Source organism: Tachyglossus aculeatus, chromosome X2 (assembly GCF_015852505.1).
Source record: "Tachyglossus aculeatus isolate mTacAcu1 chromosome X2, mTacAcu1.pri, whole genome shotgun sequence".
NCBI lineage: Eukaryota > Metazoa > Chordata > Mammalia > Monotremata > Tachyglossidae > Tachyglossus > Tachyglossus aculeatus.
The window spans coordinates 8206676-8221598 of record NC_052100.1 but is presented as its reverse complement, the minus strand read 5'-3'; the positions used below and the strand labels follow the sequence as shown (position 1 = coordinate 8221598).

Below are 14923 nucleotides of genomic sequence, written 5' to 3'. Positions count from 1 at the left end.
CAGGCATCAAATATAAATGAATAGAATTATAGATTTATGCACATCAAAACAAGTAAACAGGCATTAAGGTAAATAGAATTATGGATATGTACATTTCCATACACAAGTGCTGTTAGGAGGGGAAGGGGGGTAGAGCAAAGGGAGCGAGTTGGGGTGATGGGGAGGGAGAGTTGAGGAAAAGGGGGGCTTAGTCTGGGAAGGCCTCTTGGAGGAGGTCACCCTTCAGTAGGGCTTTGAAGGGGTGAAGTGTGATTGTTTGGCAGATTTGAGGAGGGAGGGCGTTCCAGGTCAGAAATAGGACATGGGCCAGGGGTTGCTGGCAGGACAAGTGAGAACGAGTCAAAGTGTGAAGGTTAGCACCAGAGGAGCGGAGTGTGCAGGCTGAGATGTAGAAGGAGAGAAGGTGATGGAGAGCTTTGGAGCTAATAGGCAGGAGTTTTTGCTTGATGCAGAAATTGATAGGGAACCACTGGAGATTTTTTAAGGAGGGGGCTGACTTGCCCAGAATGTTTCTTTAAAAAGATAATCCGGGTAGCAGAATGGAGTATAGACTGAAGTTGGGAGGTAAGAAAGGATGCTGATGCAGTAATCCAGTCGGGATAGGATGAGTGATTGTACTAATGTGGTAGCTGCTTCAATGGAAAGGAAAGAGCGGATCTTGGTGATGTTGTGAAGGTGAGACCGGCAGGTTTTGGTGACAGATTGGATATGTGGAGTGAATGAGTCAGCGGAGTCAAGGATGACTATTACTATGTGCCAAGCATATAGTAAGCTCTGGCTCTGGGGTAGATACAAGGTAATCAGATTGGACACAGTCCCTATCCTGCCTGGGGCTCACAATCTTAATCCCCATTTTACAGTTGTTAACTGAGGCACAGAGAAATTAAGTGACTTGTCCAAGGTTACACAGAAAGCAGGCAAGTGGCAGAGTTGGGATTAGAACCCACGTGTTCTGACTCCCAAGCCCGTGCTCTTTCCACCAGGTCATGCTGCTTCTGCTTCCTAGTCCCCCTTAGACCAGTAAGGAGGTTAACAGTAGTCCAGCTGGGAAATTATGAGAGTATGGACTAAGTATGTCACTTGTGAGTAAGGAGGGGAAGGGGAGATGCATAAAATATTATAGAGGAATAATTGGCAGAATTTAGAGGCAGACTGACTGTGGGAGTTAAATGAGAGAGGCATCAAAGATGACAGCCAAGTTGCAAATTTATGAGATGGGAGGATGGTGGCGTTGTCAGTGATGGGATAGTTGAGAGGTAGATTCAGTCTTCCTTTTCCTTCTTTGCAGTTATGTTTCGCTGTTTCCTATTTTGGCTACTGTTGCTTGTCCAGTTTATTTCCCCTCACATTGGTGATACAATTTCCACCCACAGAAAATAATTTAAGGGAATAAATATTTAAATTTGTAGGACTCAACTAGTGTTTCCAAATTTTACTTTTGTAGTTCAACTTTGAATTTATCGAATTTAAGGTTTGAAATGAATTAAGTACACCACTGTGGGTTCTTAAAGCAGTTTTAAACAAGGAATTTGAAGCATTTTAGTCATTAATCGTCAAAACGTAAACTAAAAAGCTGAATATTCTCATTTTACATGAGGAAAGATTGAAGATCGCGAAGGTTAATTAACTTGCTCAAAGTTGCATTCCTAAATAATCCCAGAACAAAGACCTCGAAGTAGCCTCAATCATGTGGTCCAGCCCCCTATTTCTAGACAAGTGAATGCCTTAGCCATACAATTCTGGGAGTTGCCTTCCATTTTTTAGGATCTCCAGAGGGGAGGCAGCTCTAGAATGGGTAGATATATCATCTTTAGTCCTTTTCAGTTTTGGGCCCTTGAGATCATTCAGGCAATTTTCTGAAATATGCATCATTATTCTCCTGCTATGTATAGGTGGATTAGGCTTTCATAAAGACACAGTTTTGCATATCTTTATCTGGGTGATAGGAGGTAAGGGAAGGATCACCACTGCTCCCTGACTCCCCCCACCTAAACAGAGGCACAGCTGCATCCCATATATAGCCAAACTGCACAACCCAGGAAAAGAGCTATGGCAAGGGGTGGGGAGAAGTGGAGTTAACACAGAATTGATTTTCAAAATGGTCTCCCCTTCCCTCAGCCTCTGTTAAAATCTCCATTTGGCTTTATAACTCCTTGTGGTTTACATAGACCTTTCCATTTCAGAAACTGAGTAAAAGAGAAATGGAACAAAATGTTCAGTAGCAGGCTAGTGGCAGAACTGATTGCTGGAACTCTATGTTCTAGAGCTTCAGTCTCTTCAAGGATGGATGTGTCATTGTGCTAAGTGCTTTGTATTCTTAATATAGACGTTTTGTGTGTATCCTCAAAACAATTACCATCTTCCCTTCCCCGCCCCCCCCCCCCCCCCCAATTTGATCATTCTAGACTGAGGCTTATAGGGCCATTTGGGAAATCTGCTACTGAATTCATTGCTAATGCCATGAAGGCTACTGACTCCATTTTATTAAAATAATTGGGTTTTTTTTGTCTACATTACCTTGGAGATTTGATTATCAGTTAAAATAATGCTGAAGATAAACTAAAGGAGTTTGTAAACAAAAATGGACCAACTGACTCACAGGAAAATAAATCCAAGCAGCTGAATATGGATAGCCAATGTCTAAGGGACAGGGGCTGTAACAAGCAGGTAGATCACTGAACTGCACATCAGAGTACCTGAGTTCTGTTCCAAGCTCCGCTACTGGCTTATAAGTCACTTCCCTTCTTGATGTCTCAGTGTCTGCATTTGCATTTTGAAAATAGTAAAGCATGCTTCCAGCTGTGATCCCAAGAGATGTTGGGTGGATTGATAAGATTGAGAAGCAGTGTGGCTCAGTGGAAAGAGCACAGGCTTTGGAGTCAGAGTTCAAGGGTTCAAGTCCCGGTTCCGCCAATTGTCAGCTGTGTGACTTTGGGCAAGTCATTTCACTTCTTTGTGCCTCAGTTACCTCATCTTTAAAATGGGAATGAAGACTGTGAGCCCCTCGTGGGACAACCTGATCACCTTGTAACCTCCCCAGTGCTTAGAACAGTGCTTTGCACATATCAGTGCTTAGAACAGTGCTTTGCACATAGTAAGCACTTAATAAATGCCATTAAAAAAAGATTGTTTTTCAAAAGTGGAAATTAATGATGCAAGTGTCTGGAACTCTTCTGAGTGAGGCACTAAATAAACATTGTAGTAAAAATCCTGTATTCAAAGTGGTGCCTCATTTCATTGTCTCATCTTTTCATTGTAACAGACTTTAATGAAATCAGGCATGCTGAAGATTACAGGGGCCATTCTGGGGGGTCAGTGGGCTGCAGGGTTGGTAGTAGTAGTAGCATTGGTGATAATGGCATTTATTAAATGCCCATGGAGTGTAATGCACTGTACAACAAGTCATGTTCCCAGCCCACAAGGAGCTTACATTTTAATGGTAGAGACACAGAAAGATATGGGCAACTAGCAGAATCAGAATAAATAATTAATTGTACAATTTAATGTGCATTTATGTATGTATGAGGAAGGTATAGGGTTGATATGGCCAGGGGTGTTGTGAAACTGGGTGGGGTCAGGATGCTTCTCTTGAAGACCTGTACTTCTTGCAGTCTCCTGGAAATTGGGTATGACTCCTGATCATAGCCCTTATCCATTCATAGAGATGGGTGACTTGTTCCATTCATGGAATTCGAAGATGGCTTCCTGTCCTCAGTTGAATGGAGACCATCTTAGTTCAGACTTACCGTATCTCTGGTTGGTAACCATCTCTAATTGATCTCTGATCATGAGGTTTTAAGGTTATTTTGATAGGATTGAAAATGTAAGGGTGGTTGGCTAAATATTGGAAAAAAAATGTAGCAAGTCCTTTGCTGTAATATTCATTATGAGATGTCAGCTCTGTATGCACGTGTGGGTATGCATTTCCCATCACTTTCTGGTTTTTAAATGCTTGAGTATGAATTTTGAGAATAAAGAGCAGCGAGGAAAGGAAAGTATGTAGCTTAGCGGGATGATAAGTGAATCTATTGATATGAGTAGAAAAGTGGGAAATGCATGAAAATTTCCCAACTGTGAGAAACACACCATATTGTTGCACAGGACAAATTGGAAACTTCATTAGTTGTTCACTGCTGGGTTGAGTGGACTTGAAAATGAAGTGTACGGCAAGGATAAGGACTGGTTGACCTTTTTAAGCAATTAAAATTAGGGAAGTGAAACAAACAGGAAGAGATTTAACCAATTGTAGCTTAGTGACAAGTAGGAATGCCGTATTATTTGTAGGTTGTTTGTGTAAAACATCTAAAAGGAGTTGAATCTGTGCAAAATATAGTTTGTAGATGAAGAGCCTTGGACCCCACCCAGTTTTGCTGAACGTATCCTGATAAAGTGTGTGGGGGAAAAAATAAAGTGCCATTAATTTAACCCAGTTTTTTTCTCATTTATTTTAGGATGGTATAGAGGAGTTTCGACAAAGAAGCCCAACGTAAAGGTAATTAAAACCTTGACTATTTTCCTTTTTGATGGTACTATTGAATCAATAGACGAAATTTAACAGAACAGTCCTTCCATTTTCCATCCTTTCTATGACTATTGTCCTCTTCTTGGAGAGCAGGGCCAGATTTTTCTTTGAATCCACACTGTTAAATCATTTAGTTATCTGGAGGGGTCATAAATCCTGTTTTCGTTTAAATATAACCATAACTGCAGAAGCTTGTACTTTTTTTCTTGAAAAACTCCTAGACTGAGAGTTCTAGGCTGAGAACTATATACTGAGAGAGTATATAACTGAGAAACTACAAATTTTATAAACCAGATTGATAATTAGAATTAATGTTAGAAATTGTTTTCAAAATAACTGATATTACACTTGCAATCATTTCCCTAGAACTATACATTAAGATCTTTCTTCCAACTTCAGTAGAGTTTTTTCTCATTCTGCCTTAAGCCATCCATATGTGATTTACTTGTCCATATTTTAGAAGCACAGTTTACCTGATCTCTGCATTATGCTTTTTGCTATAAAAGGAAGTAATAGTAATGACATCTGTTAAGCCCCTGGAATGTGCACACTAAGCACTGGGGTTGGGGAGGGGGGGAATACGAAGACAGTGGATTCTGCCTTTATCTCTGGACCTCAGACAGCTCATAGTCTACAAGTGAGTGAGGGTAGACACAGAGGGAAAGAACAACAGGGGAAATAGAATGAAAACAATAAAAGGAAGAGCAGTGCATTGCTACTGGAACAGGGACTACCCCTCAGGCTCCTCAGCACTCCAGGTGGAGATTTTCCTGGACCAAGCCAGCACAACCTTCCCTACGTTTGAGCTTTTGGAAAGGGAGGGTTGTCTTCTTTACCCAGCCTTCATTCCAGTGGGACAATGGCAGGCAGTCATGTAGTTGGAGGCCCAAGGTCATGGAGCTCCTGTGAGCACGGCGGCCTCACTTGTGTACATATCTGTAATTTATTTATATTAATGTCTGTCTCCCCCTCCAAACTGTAAGCTTGTTGTGGGTAGGGAAATTGTCTGCTTATTGTTATAGTGTACTCTCCCAAGCACTTAGTACTGTGCTCTGCACTCAGCACTCAATAAATATATTTGAATGAATGAATGAGAACCAGTTGGTTTCCTCCTTCACCTGCCTGACAAGATTCAAGAGGAACTGAAATTGTCAAATATTGACTTGACCAAAGCATTTATTTTTCCAAGCTCTTTGCAGAATTCTATCAATCTGCCAATGGAACCAATGTTTCCAACAGCAATTTTCCAAGTGACTAATTTTGGGGAAACAAGAGAAAATGTAAAATTTAATTCACTGTAATTGGCTAATATTTTTTCAGCATTAGGTACTTCCTCTATATATAAAATCATAAAGGGGCACATTTCTAGTTTGTAGTCTATGACCTGCTTACTTGGTTCAAAAAATCAGAAGAGATTCGAACAGTCATTCATCTTATTCTGTGTCTGACGCCTTTTCAGTTCTGGCCAAATCCAGAGGCTGAACCAATACATGGGCCCAGCTTTGGTGGGGAAATCAGACTGTGGGGAAACTAAGCTGGCACCCTTGGGCTTACTCTCATCCAGATAATCCAAACATGAAGTCAAAAGTTGGTTAGAATCAAACAGTTTTGCAAGCTATTCGACTTGACCCATTTGGTCCCGGTTAATGAGCAGGCTTTAAGAGTTGTTGGGCAGTTTTAGGTTAAAGCCTTGTTGGATGGAAGGTTCTTCCCCTAAACAGGGTTAGAGAAAAGGAGAGTGACAGTGGGGCAGTGAGCCAGGCAAAGACCTAGCATCCTGGGCTAAACTCGGCCCAGAATCTGAGCCCTCCTGAATGGAGAATGAGAGGCAGCAGCAGCCAAGGCATTTTTTTAAAAATGATATTTATTAAGTACTTACTATGTGCCAGGCAGTTCTCTAAGTGCTGGGGTAGATACAAGGTAATCTGTTTGAACACAATCCCTATCCCATATGGGGCTCACAGTCTTAATCCCCATTTTACAGATGACGGAACTGAGGCACAGAGAAGTTGTGACTTGCCCAAGGTCACACAGCAGACAAGCGGCAGAGCCAGAATTAGAACCCAGGTCCTTATGACTCTCAGATCAGTGCTTTAACCACTAGGCCATTCTGCTTCAGGTGATCAGTGTGAAGTGTTCAGGGGCCCTTGAGGTGGCCAACACTTGAGAGAACAAGAAGCTGTGATGATAAGGAATAAGAGGGGCTTCCCAGCTACACCACAAGTAGGGTTTAAGGCAACCCAGGGCTTGTGTGTCTCTCTTGCTCATTGCTGCTGTTTTTGAACTAGCTCTGAATAGCTCAGACTCTCCTTTGGATATGTCCCCTTTTGAGAAGTAATGGGTTATTGGGGGTAGCTGGGGTAAGGCCTTTAAGCAAAAGAAACATTTTAAAATGAATTGAATGTTATGCTCTTATTTTTCCCTAAAGGGTACAATTATGAAATCTTCACAAACATATTTTGTACTTGAGGATCAAAAAGAAACACATTTTTACATACTCTTTACATGACTTTATTAGCATAATCAATTGCCAAAGAGAAAAAGACTTGAAGAGCTTTATTCAGAGCACACTCAAAAGCTTTATGAAATGGTATGTAGAGAGGTTCTTGATGGTTGTTTCTTTCTCTATAGATCCTAGACCTACTGCCCCAACCATTTTATTTAGCAAGACTGAGAATGGAAAGCCAGCAAACATGTTACCACATTTTCCCAAGACCTCCCACCCACACAGTACTGTCATAGTCATACAAGTGTGTTGAGAACAATGGAGTTATCTTTAACAGAGTTCATAAGCACTTCCTTTATATGCCCTAGCTGTTCAAATCATGAATTCCTATAAACTAACTATGCTTTGTGCTCTCCTGATCAATCACACCTGTTTACTACACCCAGAGGCACTGAGTGCTTGGGAAAGTTCAGTAAAGTTAGAAAACAAGAACTCTGCCTTCAAGGAGCTTACAGTTTAGTGGAGAGACACACAAAATACCTTATGGATAGAAGAGAAAGGGAAAATAGGTATGTAGTTTGATAAATGCTTGACTAGTAGTATGTGTAAGTTGATACGTTCAGAAGTGAAAGTGCACAGAGCACTGTGGCCCAAAAGTGCTGAGGTTATGGTTGGAGAATATGACACAAGGGATATTCATCTAGGAAGGTCTCCTGGAAGAGATTTGATCTCAGGATGACTTTGAAGATGAGGAAAACTGAAGTCTGGTTCTGAAGGGGGGAGTGATTCCAGGCAAAGAGGAAAGGTGTGAACATGGGGTCAGGCAGGAGAGATGAAAATGTATTTCAGTGAGTAGGTTAGCTTGAGAGGAACAAGGTGTGAGCTGAAATAGAAGAGAGTAGATAAAGAGGGAGAGAGCTGATGGAGCACCTTGAAGCCAATAGTCAGGAACTTTTACTTGATGCAGAGAGGAAATGGTAATCATTAAAGGTTTTGGGGGAATGGGAGACATCAGACTGATATTGTAGAAAAATGATCTAGACAGCAGAGTGAAGTATGGACTGGAGAGGGGAGAGACTGGAAACAGGGAGGTCAGTGAGGAGGTGGATATAGTATTCAAGCTGAGATACAAGCAAATGCCTAGGTCAGGGTGGTGGCTATTTGGATGGAGAGGATGGGGTGAATCTAGGAAATGTAGTGGATAAAAAGAAGAATAAGATTCAATGGCAGAATATGAATATGGGAGTTGAAAGAGCAGAAGAAATCCAGAAGTGTCTCCCCTTCTTGTAAATCCCCCCATCAACTGTTGCAAGAAGCTGGCCACTATTTTTATTCATCCCACCATGGGAAGAAAGATTGATAAAAATCATCATTTAGTTTTTTGGCTAGTTTTTTAAATTTTAAAGTACTCACTACAGAAACAGACTCCTTTGCACTCTTTTGGTCTTACAGATCTTACAGTTGTGCAGAATGTATTTTTCTATGGCTTGAGCCCCTAAGTTAAACTGTATGTCTACATGTCCCTAGGTAATTTAGAAAGGTATAAATCACAAGACCTCGTGTCAGAGCTTGCCTGGTTTCTAATAATCACTGGAATGTATGGGGAAATGAAGCAGTCTGGCCTAGCGGAAGGAGCATGGGCTTGGGAGTCAGAGGACCTGAGTTCTAATCCTGGCTCTGCTACTTGCCTGCTGTGTGACCTTGGACAAGTCACTTAACTTCTCCTTAGGTTCCGCAACTTTAAAGTGGGGATTCAATACCTTTTCTCCCTCCTACTTAGACTGTGAGCCCCATGTGGGACAGGGATTGTGTCCGACCTGATTGATTTGTATCTACCCCAGCACTTAGGATAATGCTTGACACATAGTAACAAATACCATTAAAAAAAATGGCTGTGCACCTTGAGCATAGATGCTCCTAATTCAAAGGGGAGATCTTTTTTTCCTTTATATTTATAGTGGGCATGAAAGTAATGAAATAACACCCAGAGCATTTTATGAACCACCCTTATGTCATATGAAATAACTTGGTCAGGCATCTCTAATGACGGCTTGAGGTGGTTAATTGCACCTACTAAGTTTAATTTGGCAGCTGCTTCTTCAGCTGAGCTAGGTAGCCTTGACTTGTTTTAACTGCCAGAATCAAGATTCAGGCCACACTCAAGGTATATAGAGCAATTATACAGTCCAACCTTATTCATGGCAGTGAGAACTACACTCTCTCCCCATAAATGTCACATTCAACTTCAAGTGCAGTTTCATCGAAGCAACTTTGGTGCCATCAGATGGCAAAAGTGGATTACAATGAGGTCCTAGAGACATGTCGGGACCACCTGTATCAAAGCAATGCCAGTCATATCACACCTTCACTGGACAGAACATGATGATGCCCTGGAAAGCCAAATTCTAGTGGGCTCCTTTTCCAAACCCTGTCCCTGGAGCTGACAGAGATTCCTGTGTGTTTTCCCTGTGGCAGAGTCTTCAGAGCCCCAGGCTTATATTTAGGATATGTAATACTAACAGTTAATTTCTCCTTGAAGTCTTGCCCATGTGAGCGATTTTGGCCATGAAGTCTGGTGCTGCAGCAATTGTGCAAAATTTGCAACACTGGTGTTTAAATTCCTGTTGCTGAGTTCGTGAAGCTAACTCTTTGTGATAGTAATGAGTCCCTGTGTGACAACCAGTGCTGGGCTGGTTTCTGAGTACAGTATTCCATCTGAAACAGTAGGAGAAGAGTTGTGTGGCCTTATGTTAAGGACTTGATCTCTTTTCCGTTCTATTTTAGGCAATGGTATTAAATGGCTAAATGGGATAGTATAATCAATTTGCTGTTTGGCTTGGATTTGAAGCAAAATGATTCCAAGTGGAAGGTCCCCCAAGGTTCAGTGGTCTCTGAAATCACTGGTTAGAAGTTACATAATTAAATATTTTCCCAAGTTTATCAACCAACATCTTTAGATTAACATTTACTAATTTTCCTAGAAATTGTGCAGTAGATGGAAACCTCTCTTCTAAAATTGATTTTTTTTTCCCAAATGATCTGTTCAAGGTAGTAATTTTTCTTATACTTACATCTACCAGCTGGGATTAGTCTTGTGTATTAGATGACAATAATGAAGCACTTCTTAATAGTAGGGTACAGTATATTCCAGTCTAAAGCATAACTTAAACGTTTATTAAAAATAGTGTTCTCGTACAATCTGTCACTATCTCCAAGTGCTCATCTCATTTAATGTGGTTATGCCTCTTCAATTTATTGGAAGTTGAAGTATTCACTTATTGGATAACATTTTAGGGAAATCATTTCATTATTATGTCAGTATTGTATATCATTTAGATTTCTTGCATTTGAATGCCATGATTATTGATACTTGGAATAGATAGCATATCATTAGAATGCTTTGGTATCATCATTTCTCTTTTTATAGCCTTAATTGCTAGTTTGGGTTAGAAAAAAATTAAGCATTTTTATTCTGTTTGCTATCTTGTTCTTTAGGCTACCGGAGCTAAGTTCAGTTTTTGAACGTTGAAACTTGCACTGACATCTAATATCCTCTCGAATTTCCTGTTGTAGCAGAATTGATTAAATTCCTGAAATGTTTAAGACAGATGTACAACAAATGCAAGGGCTAATGTCTTTTTGGAATATCTTTAATCAACGAAACACTGCTCACTCAACTGCTCTCCATCTGCTGTACTGTTGATGAAGAGCATCAGCAGAGAGAGAATGTTTGTGGCATTATAGTTGAGGCTTCTTTAAAGTAAAAAAAAATCCTGCATTTTGCAGGACTTGGAGTAGTTCTAGGAGGGATGAGACCTTGATACTGCTAGGTAACAATTCAATATATGGCAACCTGTACTCAGTGGTTATCAGTTCCCTTTTCTCAAAGGTCATTGTGAATCTGTTGGAACACTGGTGGAAAGCTGTCTTTAATGCTATTTTTTTTCCCTCTTCCTGCTTCAGGGCCAGTGGCTCATTCACATGCTTGCTTTTAGCAGACTAAAGAAGTGGGAGGAACAAATCAGTTCCCTAGGAATGAATAGAACAATTTGAAGGGAATACATATTCAAGCCATTTAGCCTTTTATTTTGTAAGGGGTGATATTTGCCTTCAGACAATCTGGAGAGAACTACCACCAATAATTCATAAAAGCATAGGAGCCAAGGGCTGGAAAGGACATGAAGTAGATCATCTAGTCCAGCCTGCCCTCAGACAGGTTTATACCTGATTGTTATTTATTCAGATCCCCTACTAGTCTTCAGATGAAATAGTTGAGATTACAAAATATATATGCATTTACAAAATATCTAGGTAATTGGCAAATTATCAGGATAATTGTTTTTCCTTAAGATTTCCATTATGTGTATTAGAAAAATAATTTTAAAACAGATGGTAAACTCTCCCAACATTCTTGGTGTATTGTAAGTGGCAATTACTGTAGTTATTTTTTATTTGTAATATGCTCCCATAATTAAGAACAAATGCATTTAAATATCTGTTGTCTGGAATTATAATTGTTGTTCTCTTCATCATCTGGCAAATGCTCAATCAAGCACAAGGGTATTGTCATATTTGAACTATTTTTCGAGCAATTATCCTTATTTTAATTGCCTAAAAGCCAGTACCATCAGGCACTGTACTTTAAGGTGAAATAAATTTTAGATTTCCATCTCTGTAGAGAAGATGCTCTGCCTCTATCATTCCCTATTTAGCACAGTGCCTCAGTTGCCACTCTCATCCATATAAGAAGAGAAGCAGCATGGCTTAGTGGGAAGAGCATGGGCTTGGGAGTCCTACGATGTGGGTTCTAATCCCGGCTCCACCACTTGTTTGCTGTGTGACCTTGGGCAAGTCACTTAACTTCTCTGTGCCTCAATTCCCTTATCTGTAAAATGGAGATTAAGACTCTGAGGCCCATGTGGGACAACCTGATTACCTTGTATCTCTCCCAGTGTTTAGAACTGTGCTTGACACATAGTAAGTGCTTAACAAATACCATTATTATTATTATTATTATTATTATTATTATGAGCCTTTGAGGCATCTAAAACCTAAATTATTTAGGTCTTTTTATAGATGAGCAGTGAATTACATTTGAGAATGAAGAGATACCTAGTGTGCCTGTGAAATAGACACAGTAAGCGCTCAATAAATACGATTGAATGAATTGAATGCATGAACTCAAAAATGCAAATATGGACATAGCTTTTGCAGGTTTTAGTGAACATAATTTTTGAATTTGCATGAACTGGTGAAATAAAACACTTATTTGATTGTCCTCTCATTCCCCTAGCCCCCAAATAAAGTGGTGATTTTTTTTTTTTGCCCCCAAACCTTTTGGGGGAAAAAAATCATTGTGTACTATTTCTGACCTGAGCCAATTAGATCAGTAGTTTTTATATTCCCACTTTTCCTTTCCTAATTTCTGCCCACCATACAGCAGCTGTTTGGGCAGCTGTGGTAAGGTGAACAAAGTTTCAATTCTAGAGTAGAGAAGCCTGGGAGTCAGAAGTACCTGGGTTCTATTCCTGGTTCCACCACTAGTCTGCTGTGTGAGCATAGACAAGCCACTTCTCTGTGCCTCAGTTACCTCATCTGTAAAATGGGGATTAAGGCTGAGTCCCACGTGGGACATGGATTTTGTCCAGTCTGTTTAGCTTGTATCTACCCCAGTGCTTAGGACAGTGCCTGGCACAAAGTAAGTACTTGACAAATACCATTAACCAAAAAAAGAAAAAAAAAAAGCCTGGAAACTGACTTGACTCCCTGACTTCAGAGTGTGTGTGATCCTACCTTGCCTTTTGATATGTTAAGTGATGCTGATGGAACTGCTCAGAGTCAAATGTGGTTTTTTGACAGTCTACCTAAGGTTAGGTTGGCCTTTGCAATTCATTTTTCTACTGTCTTGTCTGTTATTGTGCTGCCTAACAGAATTCTGTAACAGCATTTAATTCACTGTTGCCAGTATAGATTTTGGGGTGTGTTTATGGCATCTCTGGTGCAGGCCGATACATCACCTCAGTTTTCTTTAGACTCATTGTCAGCCCCTACCACACGGCTGACTCGGCGAAGCAGACTGCCACCATTTGCACATTCTCTTTGGTGTGTGCCCAGACACTGCAAATAGCAATTTTTGATTGGCTGTCGTCTTTAGGGCTATGGTTGATCCTTCAAGTCAGCTGCCTTGGAACAGTGTCCAGAGGAGCAGAAGTGGAATTTGACACTTGCCTCCAAGTTGCTTTCTTGCATCTTCCAGCCTGGCTGCATACAATAAATGGAACAGGACAGGGCCCACTATACATCTGCTTCACCCCTCTGGCCAGTGCTCCCCCAGCTCTGACATAGCCAATCAGATTATCATAAGGCAGTCTCAGAGTCTTAGTAAACTTTTTAGGGGGACCAAATTTACTAAGCAATCTCCAGAGTCTACATCTACCGATGGTGTCAAATGGTTTTGAAAGGATACGATAATCACATAGAGGTCTTGAGGCTGGTCCCTGGACTGTTCATGTATGGGACATGACACAGATGTTGATTTAGATAGCATCCAGTGAGGCAAGTGAAGAAGAGTATTTCCATGTGTAGAGTTCCTTTGAGTATTTTTTTTTTGGATGCTCACAGTATTTCTAGTTCCTATCCTCGAACCTTTTTACCTTTTTAGTTTTTATAAAACTTCAAATTTTCAGTTTGTTTTTTCCTATGAAATGATGTCTTTCAAGAGCAAGTCTGTCAACTACTATAGGGATACACACTTTCCCATTATTACTGTAAAGTAATTATCTTGGAACAACAAACTGACCTAGAAAAGGAGCTGGCTGACCTAATAAGAAAACAGTGTATTGAACTGAATTCACATAACTCACATTATAAGCCTACACTTTGCAAGCTAGATAAATTAATCTTCTTCCTACCCCACCTATTTTTCAAAAGTTCCATTGCTAAGTAATCTCCTTTATAATAAATCAACCTCTGGTGTGCCGCATCAGAGAACCAAACTGAAGGCAAAATCTTGTCAAAGCAGAAGGGTCGGAGTGGAGGGCAAATTATTTTCATTGAGGAAATCCATTTTAAACCTCTGTGGTCGAGTGTCTAGCCACTTGGGAATGTAGCTTTTTAAGGGATAGTATTCACTACTTCATATTTTGAAAGGTTCCCTTGAATAACCAATCACTTACTTTATTTTTCAAGTAAAATTAAAGCACCTGAGGAAAACACATCTTCATTCCCAGCATTCTGGTCATGACTATAACTAATATTGCTGATTGTTGAACTTGGAATCCACTCCTAACTGGGACACCTGAAAGGGTCCCATTCCAGGATGCCAGACCCCCAAAAGGGTAAGAAAAGGCCACAAGGATTTTCAGAGGTGCTGGAAATTTAAATAATTACTTGCGTGAAAAATTTTAACTGGTTCCCTTCAAGAGCCCAAAAATGTCTTACTTCTAAAATCACCATCACTGCATTGGATTCAGCTGTTAAACCCTGTGTCTAGCTTAAGAGTTCCCATCTTTTTAGCAGTCCACAGTCAGTCCCTGTGCCTTTCCGATCTGATGCTGTGGTTTCAGCCAATCCCAGAGGCACTGGTATTTTCTAGGATTTCAGCGCTTAGAGATTCTTCCTTTAGGAACACACACACACACACACACACACACACACACACACACACACACACACACACACACACACACACACACACACACACACACACACACACACACACACACACACACACACACACACACACACACACCCCCCCAACCCCCCCACCGTTGGGCAAGGCTAGGTGGCTGGCCAAAGAGATCTCCAGCCCACATCCAAAAATGTGACCGTGTATCTTCTGTTTGGCAAAAGTATTATGTAAGATGATCAATGCTTATGTCTGACATAGGTAGAGAATATTGGCGTTAGAGACGATTTTAGGATAATGAAAATGAAAGCATCCGAGAACAGCCTTG

The 14923-nt window shown here is 40.6% G+C and overlaps 1 protein-coding gene across 5 annotated transcripts in view; it reads left to right on the top strand.

The window, feature by feature from the left end:
- The window catches only part of DOCK3 (dedicator of cytokinesis 3), a 477519-nt gene that overhangs the window by 86203 nt on the left and 376393 nt on the right, over positions 1-14923 (top strand). For all 5 annotated transcript variants that reach the window (XM_038770866.1, XM_038770865.1, XM_038770864.1 and 2 more), the window contains exon 3: positions 4452-4492. In XM_038770866.1, coding sequence (XP_038626794.1) covers positions 4452-4492 — 41 coding nt within the window. The remainder of the gene's footprint in view (positions 1-4451; positions 4493-14923) is intronic.